Raw genomic sequence first — 12,500 nt, 5'->3', positions numbered from 1 at the left:
GGATCCCTGTAAACTGACACTTATATCCGCTCATATATATATGTACTTGGCAATTGTTTTCCATAATGTGTTAGTCTACACTAATAAAAGTTACTTTGCTGTACTTAATTTGATTATTATTCTGCCATTATCCTTCAATAAGTATGTTTTGCCACTTGTTTGTTTGTGCTTACATAGAAACAGCCTGAAAACACTGAATAAAAAAACGACCATCCAAATCTTTCAAAGGTTTACATTTTAGATAAACACACAAATATGAATGAAAACACCACACAGTTTTTTTTTGAAGATGACAGCCCTACAGTGTGTGATTTCAGGAAAAACAGGTGATTTCTGCTCTGATGAGGAAAATCCTAGATATTAGCTGTAGAAGGATCTGAAAGTGCGGTATGATGTGTGAAAGGTTATTTCCGAATTTGTAGCTGTAACTCAGTTCCCTGTTCACACACAGAGATGGCCGGCCATGTCTGTGCAACCGTCAGGCCATTGTGTCTCGCATTTTACTGCAGAGCCACACCCCACTTCCACTGTTGTACTTCTGTACTCAGACGCTGCGCTGGCTGTACGTTCAGTGAGATTACTGCTAATCTCCCCACTTTTTATGAAGAGATTCACACCTTATTTCAAGGTGATTTTGTACCTAAAATATGGCGTTTGGCCTCTGTAACGAGACACTGCATCGGTATTTCATAATCAACACATCATGTATTTCACTGATGTAAGTGATGTAGAATCTTTACTCACTAGAGACCACACAAGCACTCCTGGGGCCTAATAATGTAAATCAATAATACTGCCTATTCAGTGACAACTTTAAATACATTAAATACATTTATTTAAAAGTATTAAATTTGAGTATTTGATATACATTTTTAAAACTGAGACTTAAGCAGAGAACAACGTACAACAAAAAAAAATAGAGACCACAACTGCTTGGACACGACGAGAGAGCAGGAGGAATCGCTACTGAATAATACAGTCTCTGAATGGTAATACTGCATAGAAATACATGACAGATTTATTTCCCAACTACCTACAGAGGGCTTTCAAATTGTCAAATGAAATGTTTTAAACTTTGCTCAGATGAGGGAAGACACGGAACCGGTCAATGGTGAGTAACTGTACTGGTCCTTTACCCTCTTCTCCCGTCCCCTCGTCCTCTCTCCCTCCGCGGTGTCTGAGCCCTGGGGCTAGCTGGTGGCAGCGACACCCCCTCTGCGTTTTTCGGGGAGGGAGCGGAGAGGGGCGGACAGAGCGCAGACAGGGGGTGGGGGGAGTGGAAGGGGGCAGGGGGGAGAGACGGAAGGACAGGCTGCCAGTGACCCCCTTCATCCAGTACGTGCAGGACAGCAGGATCACCTCTCAGAAATTAAACATCATCCTCCCCGCTCCCCATAGGCATCGCCTCTCCCCCCTGCCCCTCCATCGACCCTGTCCCCTGCTGGCCACTGCCCTTACCCAAACACACACACTCTGACATTTTCCCTCTCTCTCACACACACACGCACGCAAACACACAGGCCTCTTCTTTCTCAGAAACACACGCAGACACTGACACTCACCCATACCCAATCACAGACTTCTGCACATTCTCTCACACATGGACCACTTAAACAAATATTCAGCATTATATAAACACTAACACACACACTTTCGCAACACAAGGCACAATACCAGCTCGCTATCTCTGTCTCTCTCACACACACCATAAAAAAAATGTGACATTCCAAATTTTCCTAGAGACAAAGAGGGAGCCCAAGGAGAACAGAAGCCACACATCTCTCTCTCTCTCTCCCTCTCTCTCTCTCTCTCCCTCTCCCCCACTCTCCCTCTCTCTCTCTCTCTCCCTCTCCCCCACTCTCCCTCTCCCTCTCTCTCTCCCTCTCTCTCTCCCTCTCTCTCTCCCCGTCTCTCTCTCTCTCCCCGTCTCTCTCTCTCTCCCCCTCTCTCTCTCTCTCTCTCCCTCTCCCCGTCTCTCTCTCTCTCTCTCTCTCTCTCTCTCTCTCTCTATGTGTGTGTGTGTGTGTACCTGATTGTCTGCTTGTTTTCCCCGGTGGTTCCTGGTTTCCGTTCCCAGGCCGGGAGGTGGGAGTGTGGCCACCGACACATACTTTCCACCCTTGAAGGCCAGCAGCGGCTCCTCCTGCCCACACAGAGCCTCCAGGAAGTACTTGAGCACCGTCACCCGCTTGCAGTCCGCCGCAATGGCCTGGGGGGGGCAGAGAAAAAGGTGAGCAAAGACCAGACCGTGGGGGGGCTGGGGGTGATACAGGGTGAGGAATTTGGGGAAAAGGGTGGGGGGGCTGGTAAAGACTCCCTTCTACTCAACCATTTGAGTCTGCGCCTTAGGATAAGGTGGCAGTGTAGCATAGTGGTTAAGGACCCGGACTTGTAACTGAAAGGTTGCCGGTTCGATTCCTCACTGGGCCACTGCTGTGGTACCTTTGGGAAAGGTACTTAACCCACAGTTGCCTCAGCAAATATACACTGTATAAATGGATAACATTGTAAAAAAAAAAAATAAATAAAGAAAAAAAACCTGTAACCTATGTAAGTTACTCTGGATAAGAGCGTCTGCTAAATGCCACTAATGTAATGTAATGTAATGTAGGGCCAATACGCTCAGGCCGCTGCATGGGACCGATCCAGTGGGAGGGGCGGCAGAGGGTTTTGGGAGGAGGAGCGCCTGAACAGGTGATTTCCCATGCCCCTCTCAGCTTTACCTTTTCCCTCCATCACTGTTTTAGAAGAGTCATACTCAGGCCACAGCAGGGTCAGGCGCAGCATGCGTGTGTGTGTGTGTGTGTGTGTGTGTGTGTGTGTGTGTGAGTCAAGCCGCAAAAACAGTGCGTGGAAACTACTGTCCTTTCCAGAGCCGGTGAGAGGGAGGGAGTGCCTGAGTGAAAGTGTTACTCATCTCATCTGCTTTAGGAGGCCTGTCGAGCGCGAACGGGTGCTCTGGAAGGTCCGCGGCGCTTCCGTTTGACTTCTCCGCTACTGAACCCAGGTCAGTCTGTGTGCCAACTTTCAACACCTTTCCTTTGTTACTGCGGACTGAAACGCGCTGGCAAGCAAGGCCGCGGGCCGGCACGCGGTGACCGAGCAGCCCGAGTTTTACACCACAAAAAAAGAGACGCCAGCATCTGCGACTGCAAATCCCCAAAACACACACAAACAATAACAACGAGAGAAAAAACAACTACGGCATGTTCTTAAACTTTACGGTGAAATTCAGGTTTTCCACACATCCACATTTCCACACAAAATATCACATGCTTTGAATCAGTTCCTCTCTACGCATCTGCCACTGCGGTACAGCTCCAAAAGGAAGTTACCAGCCCTCGCGAAGATTATGTCTGCTTCCTCACTCTGCTGTAACCTCCCGACGACCCCCTGACCCCCTGACCGCTGAGCTGGTGCCAGGGAGGGCACGGTGACCAGGAGGGTGGGGTGAGGGGGGGGGGGGGGGGTGGGGGGGGTGGGACACACGTGGGCAGGCACACATACTCATTTTCCCATCAGCCCTTTTTTTTTCCCTCCCCAACCTTTCATCCTCCCTGATGTATGGCAGATTTCTGAAATTTGAATGCAAATACAATATGTTCTTTCCTGGCACAGTGCAGGAATGCACTGCTGAAGGTCTCCGCAGACGCAACGCCGTGAATTACAATGTCAATACAGAATCCATACACGACGCTGCACACTCCCGCTCCTCCTCAACCTCTCCGCACTCACAGGGGGCTCTGCTGGCCACGGGTCTCACACAGAGCCCCTAATGCAAAACTGTTGTGCTAGAAGATGCTGACAAGTGAAAGGCAAAAGTCTGTAAGAAGTTAAAATCTGACTTCGTCTTTATATGTTGTTTAATATGTATTAGTACCTACATCTGCAGCTGAGGAGTTATGAAACTGTATATAAGCACCTAGTCTTAGTCAACAAATTTGCTTCTTTTTTTTTTTTTTTTTTTAAAGAAAACAAAAAACAAGAAACTCTTTGACACAATCCTTTTATATGTTTGGGAGAGTAGTATCTACAGCCAATTTAGTGTTTATAAGTGATCAGTAAACCTCGACGAGGTCTCTGCATGCTGATTCGCTGGTCTGCTGATTTCATTAGCCGGTGTTTTACAAGTCGCTGGATTCTGTCTGAAGATTCTGGTGAAGGCCTGATGATGTGTCTCTTTCCTGTTACAAGTGATAGCGCTCCCACCTGGCACCAAGGTGCACCTGCGGCTTTAAGATCCGATCCGTTCCCCTACTGTGTTATCACTGCTAACTTAAGAAACCTGTATGCCATTCCTTTTACAATGTCCACTTACTTACAGGGCATTGTGTTACACAGCTAACTGTCAGTGGCTGTTGCTGTAGGACACTTTCATGGAGTAATGAGACCAAACAGCGCTCACCCCTTCAATATTATCAGAAGCATTCACCCTGAATAAAGCGCGCCGCAGTACTGCTTTGCATGGTCTGAGTGCTATTTTTACAAAAACAAACCGAAAAACAAATGCGCCTCTGATTACAACGATTAACTTGCCGGAGACAAGTAAACAGGAATGAAAAATGCGAGCGAAACCTTCGCACAGCTAGCTAGCATACAATCAATTATCCGTTAATCAGCCGCATTTTTTGACTGCCAAAATGTTGAGTCAAATCGAACCAACCCCCCGCAGCAGCTTCACTGTATGCGGAGACTCACACAGCTATTAGCGATATTTGTTTTGTGTCATTTGCAGAACTTGATAAATAACTACCCAAATCCGTTTGTTTCAGTTAAGACACCTTAATTAAACCAGGACTGTAACTATGGGGAAAAAGCCACTGAATCCATGCGATATGCGGCTGCATTTTTATTTATTCTATATACAGCTATTTCCAGCTATATCAACTTCAAGAGAGGAGAATCATTCAGGGTGGGGTGGGGGGTGGGGGGTAGGGTCACTGTCCATCTTCTGAGGCTCAGGACCCACCTATTCATACTACATCTTGATTTGTGACCCCTGACCCCTTTCTCTGTTAATGCCGTGATAAATGCTTAATGGTAAAACCTAAGGCCCACTAATGAACTGAAGAGAAAAGCGTGGTGTCAGTATGAGTTTATACAGCGGAAAAACCTCAGTGATAAATACGTTATAAGTAACCATCACAACAATTGTTGGTTTACAGCCTATCTGTACTATACTGATGTTCATGCTACTCTCATACAGAAGCTAATGAAAGCCAAGAATCACATATGGTGCAAAGAGTGAAAAGCGGAAAATTATAATCAAGGAAACTACAACCCTGTATAGCTAAATAGCATAAAGAACAGATTTAATGAACTGCATTAATATTGCCCCTTTCAAGGACGTCAAAGGGGGTAATGTACCTCAACCAGTCTGAGTGATGCACAGCACTGTTTCGTGCCAAAATGGTGATCTTACATCAGATGAAGTGCAGAGGGAGTGATTTAATTAGCCAATTAAATGTTGGGGAGGGGGGGGGGGGTATGTCAGATACCCAGATGGACAGAACCAGCCTGGGAGCTTTGCCAAGCCAGAGGGGAGGACCCCTTTTCTTTGTGATCGGTGCATCTTTAACGACCACGGAGAGCCAGCATGCCCACAGAACAGCGTCCATGTCAGCCTCCCTGAGGGCCTCACCGGAACAATGTCCTGCAGCATCCTGGCTCTGTCGGATGTCTTTTATCCGCTAATTCACCAAGCTCAGCCTCAGCGATTTGGCAAACCGAGGCTGCAGGGTGGTATGCCTGCTGGCGTTATCAGTTATGTCTTAGGAAAAATATACAACAATTATCAGTAAGTGCTAAAAGGAAGAGATAAGTGTGTGTTTGTGTATGTGCACAGAGAGAGAGAGAGAGAGAGAGAGAGAGAGAGAGGGAGGGGGGAGAGAGAGAGTGATGCGTGCACATTGTGCTTGTTTGCAAGTACAACCAGCAACAGTACATTGATAAGCAACTGAAACTCACTAACTGTATATTCTGTAATAAAGAAATTCACCACCTCACCAGATACTCTGCTTGTTGTCTTGTCTTAATCAGGATTATTTATTTTGATGCTACCATCCAAAAATGATATTGGTGAGGGATTTCTCTGGGAAATATCCTCTAATTATTTTAAACGACTTTGCTAAGTGTGCACATAAACTCTCATTTAATTCTGGTAATTAAAGCTCGACTGAGGACTGACTTGAGATTTACGCAAGGGTATAATTGCCATAAAAACCCTCTGGCCACAGTTATGCCATTAAGCTGCGACAGAAAACAGATACACACAATTACTCTGCTGTGTGACAGGGGGGAGGGCACAGGGTGTCACAGTGTTCACGATGTGTGTGTGTGTGTGTGACTGAGTGTGACTGAGTGTGACTATGTGTGTATGAAAATGAGTGTGTGTGTGTGTTTAAGTGGGTGTGTGTACCTGAGTGTGTGTCTGAGTGTGAGTGTGTGCATGTGAGTGTGTGTGTGACTTGAGTGTGAGTGTGTATGAAAATGAGTGTGTGTGTGTGTGTGTGTGTGTGTGTGTGTGTGTGTGTGTGTGTGTGTGTGTGATTAAGTGGGTGTGTGTACCTGAGTGTGTGTCTGAGTGTGAGTGTGTGCGTGTGTGATTAAGTGGGTGTGTGTACCTGAGTGTGTGTCTGAGTGCGAGTGTGTGCATGTGAGTGTGAATGTGTATGTGTGTGCGTGCCTGTGTTTGTGTGACTGAGTGTGTGTGTGTGTGTTTGTGAGTGTGACCGAGGGTGCGTGCGTGTGTATGTGTGCATGCATGTGTGTATGAGTGTGTGTATGAGTGTGCGTGTGTGCGCGGCTGAGTGTGTGTGTGTGTGTGTACATGCTGGGGGCAGGCTTACTTTCACTCCTATTTTGTGAAGATGCAGTGCAGATGAACACACACTTACAGTCTCACATCCCCGCTCTGGCTGAGTTTTGAGAATCAATTACTAAAATGTTCAGGCTGTAATGACAGCCATTGGGGACGTTACTCAAACTGCGCTTTGATCTGTTATTAATTTACAACACAGAGTACACCACACAGTGACATTACATCAAGCGCAGTAAACAGAGCCATTGCCCTGAAAACGTAACTGTTTTCTCACACTGATGAAAGCCTAAGGATTCGAGTCAATGGTTCGTTATGGCGGTATTTCATTATTGGAGACAACCAACCAAAATAAACAAACTCCTACAATAAGTTAACATGGTGTCCTTTTGGCCATTGCCCAAACGAAACCATTAATACTGCAGTAAGAGAAAATGCACATCATGTATCTTTATCACCACAGATTTACGCTATTGTGCAGCACTGAATATGTTTGAACGCATCAATAGACATCAATACCCCATCAATATACAACTGTACATTGACTAAAAACGACATTACCATTCAAATACAGCAGCATTGTAATAGCACTACACAATCACAAAAGCCTACCAATGCAGAATCTACAGCATGCAGTACTGTAGTAATCTGTACTTGTGTTCCCATAATCCAACACTGACTACACATTACACAGTAAGAAATACGCAAAGGAAGAGCCGTGCTCTTCTGATTTAGCGTAACGTGCTTAACATGCTTCGTCTATCAAACGCAAAAAAATAAACCCCCAACTTCAGTTTTTCTGTCTCAGTTAAATCCCCGAGAGCTGCTTGTTGGGAGAGGCGAGAGCCCTTTCCTAACATAATAAAATACATGCTACTTTTCCCCCTTTGTCTTCCAAGTGCACTGCAGTGTGTCTGGCGGCACTGCTCCTGGTTACAGATGGCTGATTATTTTCAACCTTGATGCATCAGAACAGGATTTTCTCTTTGAAGAGGTTGTTGCTTCTTTTCTTGCTACAACACAGCACTCTATTGGCGCTGCGTTTTTTTTTCTGTACAGTATAATACAGTCGGGGGCTGGCAACAAACACAGCCAGCGCTTTGTGTTACGGTGGGGTCGTGCTGGATTTTAATACCAGAAGTGAAACAAGAAAACGCGTATTATGAATGCGCAACTCAGCTTGTGATTTTTAACCACTGAAAATCTGCCGCTGCAACAGCTGCAACACCTGCCATTACCATATACAGCCCACACTCCCACTCCCAAAAATCTCTTTGAGTACAACTTGAATTCCCTCCCCTCCTCCCTCGTGGGTCCTGGAAACCCCCCTTTATCGCTGACACTCACTCATCGCACCTCCTGAACGCCTCTCTCTCATTAAGGACGAGGAGTGCCCATCAAGGCCTTTTAAACTGCCACACACCTTGACATCACACCATAAAACCTTCTTCCGCTCACTGACATGACGTTCCTAATTACCCCCACCCCCCCCACTTCCCGAGGGCTAAGTTTCTCCCCCAGCCTTCTCCATACTCCCCCTCACTCTCCTGGCTTGAAGCCCCCCCCCCCCCCCCCCCTTACCTCTGTGCTCACAGTTCACTGCACGACCCCTGTCTTGTCTCTCTCTTACTGACAGCATGACCCCCACTCTTCTCACTCAATGCCTAAATGCTCCCCCAGCGTTATGCTTACTGCGTACACATAGCTTTGCACACTTTTAGAATTGTGAGCTGAGACAGAAAAGTGACTGGCAGCAAGTCTGGAGCCCTGCACACACCTGAACTAACCCGCCTTGCAGTATCTCTTCACTCTGACAGTTGTTTAGCCCCTGGCCTCATCCCTGCTAATAAAAGCGCTCTCTTGATCCCTTTCCAGGCCAGTGAGTAACATTGCTTGCGGGCATGCGTGGGGGGTGGGGCGGTAGGTTTTGGGGGGGGGGGGGGTGGGTCACACGCTGCTGCTGAACCAAAAATGAAAACGGACAAGTCTCGCCCCGCAATGCCCGAAGAGTCGCCATCTCTTTAATTCACCTAACACCGGTGAACACCGCCAGAGAGGGAGCTGATGTTGTCTGTCCCGGATCACCGCTGAGCTTGTCTGCTCGGATGAAGTGTGTCTCACGTGACAGAGAGCAGCGCGTAAGATTTGAACTCTGGACTCTGAAGGATACACACATGCCTGAGGGACGTATGTTTGATTCCCATGTGGGGCACTTTTGTTGCAACCTTGAGCAAGGTACTGTATCTCAGCCGCTCCATTAAAAAGCAAGTAGAGGCATACATTTCTATGGAAGTAATCGAATGGCCAAATTTATTTCATCCAAGGTACTCACCTTTCAGGAAAAGGTGCACAAAAGCAGTTTAAATACATACTTTAGCGTAAAACAGGACAATCTATCTTCTAGGACTGCACTGTATTTTCCAGTAGGAAAAAGACTGTTTGCAGAGATGAGCTGCCACATAACCTTCGTTTGTATCTTTAAGGAGTCAATACTATCAGTTTCCTCCTCGGGTTAATAGTATTGCATGCCACCTATTGTTAACTGCATAATCAAGAGTCTTCCTGAAAGCTACACTGAAAACGACTCGAGAACGAATGGAGACATGATTTATAGCAGAGGAGTTTTAAATACATTCTTATATTACTTAGCTGTGGGAGGGGCCTGGATTAGGACAAGGGAATACAAGTGGTTTACCACCACCAAATGACACACTCCAAAGGATCATGCATGCCTGGCTGTAAGCGCACACACACACACACACACACACACACACACACACACACACACGCGCGCGCACGCACGCACGCACGCACACACGCACGCACACACACACGCACACACGCACACGCACACACACACACACACACACACACACACACACACGCGCACACAGGCACGCGCACACCCAAGCACACACACACGCGCACACACGCACGCACACGCACACGCACACCCGCACACGCACACGCACAGATATAGTAATTACAGAGAAAATGCCAGCTTTTACTGCTTATCTGAAGAAATGGAAGCTGATGAAAAGTTAGGCGACTAAAAACCACCTAAACTAAAACAATTGGGTATTACTCTAAATGAGCAACTTTGCTTTTTATTGAGTTTCTAAGCAGATAAAGCCCTACCATACCCAAACTGCACACTGAAACACTCACAAGATATCTTTCTACCCAATTTTCGGTGTTTGTAATTAATTAGTGAGGTGTCTGTGCAAACCCAGCTTTTTCAACAGGGATTCTAGGTTCTAGGTTTACAGGACATGGCTGGGAACGCTCAATCACTTAACACAGTACCTCTCCTCATCCAACATATCAAATTTAAATTTTCACTGGAATTCTAATTTTAAAAATATGCTCAGAGCAGCTGACAAGTATTTAAGCCCGTTACTTGGGGGCACAGAGATTAAACAGTGTTAGAGGTAGGGAAAGTCACACTGCCCACACAGCAGGTATTAGGGATACTCCTAATAATAGCAGTGAGGGCAAATCAAATAAAGACCAACCAGTGTATCATTTTGTCGGGGGTGGGAGCACAGGTAACAGATGCCATCGTTTGAATGCCTGACGTGTAATAACTATTTTTTAGGCTTAGAGTCTTGAGATAACTGGGGGCCATGGGACTGATTATGTGCCCCCGAATACAGAGGACAGGGATGTGTGCAACGCTGTTGGGAATAAACTGATCGGAAAGATCAACATGTGTGTTTTTAAATTTTACACCAGCCAAATTTACTCATATAAACACCTCAACAGGGAGGAGGCCACAAACATACTTAGTTATACTTCAGACCTTGTTAGTTTATATAGTGGAACGTCGTAAGATAGGGTGGGGTAAAGAACTTTAATAATTGCAGATGCTTCACATGAGTAAGTAAGTTACTTACTTAGAGAGACGGGAGATTCTTGATAAATCAACAGTAAAATCTTTATGCAATCTCTTGAAACTACTGAAACTCCCAGTGACTGGAGACGAGTAAGATACCAATGTATATGAAAGGGGGTCACTCTGTTACAGGAAATGGTCTTTGCTAGTTAAAACAGTTTTGCAGATTGTTAAATTGCATCTCATGCAAGATTCCTGGATCTCTCATGAGGGACATTGACATTTATTTCTGAAAAAAGATCATAAGGGATAGTCATGACATTTTTTCAGAACGGCCTTGTGCTTAACAAATCTCCTGGACTCATGATCAAAATGAAATTAGTAGCTTTAAAGGTGTTGCATTTGAGATTGTCTTAAAGAGGAATAAAAAGACAGTGCTAGATGCACTCTACAGCTCTATACTAATGCCAAATTACTGGATCTTGATCACCTGAATTGTTTTTTCTTGTTATTCAACCTGTTGTTCTTATGAATATACAGCAAAACTGTAACCTTTTTACAGAATGTTCATCATCCTTTTAGATTTGTCCAAAATGCTTCGCATTCCCAACACTACAGAGAAAGTTTTTTTGAAAACAAACCTTCACGGAGCAGTTTGACTTTATTCGTATCACATTTTGCGAAGAACCATAAATGGCAACCACAAATCCACCAATAGGCTTCCATGGCACCGCGGTATTTTCACCGATTTGATGTAACAAACGTGAGTGAGTGTGCAAGCGTGCCGCGGAGCGCGTGTGCGTGTGCCCGTGGGGTGTGCGTGTCTGGGTGTCACTAACCCCGCAGGTGTGACTTATTCCACAGATGTCACGCTTGGCGAATCTGAATCCTAATGTAATCTCTGAGGCTGCAAGAGAAGCGGGACGGATCTGCGGGGGGATCTGCCGCTGCCTTTGGGCTGGAGGATCGGCGGAACATCATTGGAGCAGACAGGAATGGAAAGCGATCCTTTGCCCGTTTTATGGCTTTCTCTTTGGCCCTTCTGAGAAGACATAAAATTGTGATATCTGGTGATTTACTGCGACAGGAAGAGAGGAAGAGAGAGAAGAGAAGGCGAAAGGGAGGGGTGGTGACGGGGGGTGGAGGTTTAAACATGATGCAAACCATTTGGAGGGGAGAACGGAGTCTGCCAGCACAGCCTGCTCTGTTTAAACTGGAGAGGAAGTGGCCGTATATACAGCATGCCAGCAAATGCTCTTTCACACACACACACACACATGCGCATGCACGCGTGCGCACACACACTCACATCCACACACGCACACACTCACACCCACACACGCACATACACACACACACTCGCGCATGCACCCACACACACACTCGCGCACGCACCCACACACACTCACACCCACACATGCACATACACACACACACTCGCGCACGCACCCACACACACACTCGCGCGCGCACCCATACTCGCACCCACGCGCGTGTGCGCGCACACACACACTCACACCCACACACGCACATACACACACACACACACACACACTCGCGCACGCACCCGCGCGCACACACACACACACACACACACACACACACGGACACACTGTCCCTCTTGAGGTCTGTCAATGGCTGCTGAGTACTCTTGTTATCTTTCTATTACGTTTCCTTGCATCATCTTATATTAAGTTTCTTTACATCACCAATCATCATCATATTATCATTACTATTATTATTACAGTCTTCGAGGCCACAGGGCAAACGCAGAGCGCAAAACTGAAGCTGGAGGAAGAAAAAAAAAACAAAGAAAGAAAGAGGGAGAGAGAGGGAGGATAAAAGGTC

General features: G+C 46.2%; 1 protein-coding gene across 1 annotated transcript in view; it reads right to left on the bottom strand.

Annotated features, from left to right (window-relative positions):
- The window catches only part of smg6 (SMG6 nonsense mediated mRNA decay factor), an 80,073-nt gene that overhangs the window by 20,634 nt on the left and 46,939 nt on the right, over nt 1-12,500 (bottom strand). The window contains exon 13 of the mRNA XM_036524360.1: nt 2,030-2,209. Coding sequence (XP_036380253.1) covers nt 2,030-2,209 — 180 coding nt within the window. The remainder of the gene's footprint in view (nt 1-2,029; nt 2,210-12,500) is intronic.

The sequence above is a fragment of the Megalops cyprinoides genome, chromosome 3 (assembly GCF_013368585.1).
Source record: "Megalops cyprinoides isolate fMegCyp1 chromosome 3, fMegCyp1.pri, whole genome shotgun sequence".
NCBI classification, from domain to species: Eukaryota; Metazoa; Chordata; class Actinopteri; order Elopiformes; family Megalopidae; genus Megalops; species Megalops cyprinoides.
This window is presented reverse-complemented; position numbering and strand designations above follow the sequence as displayed.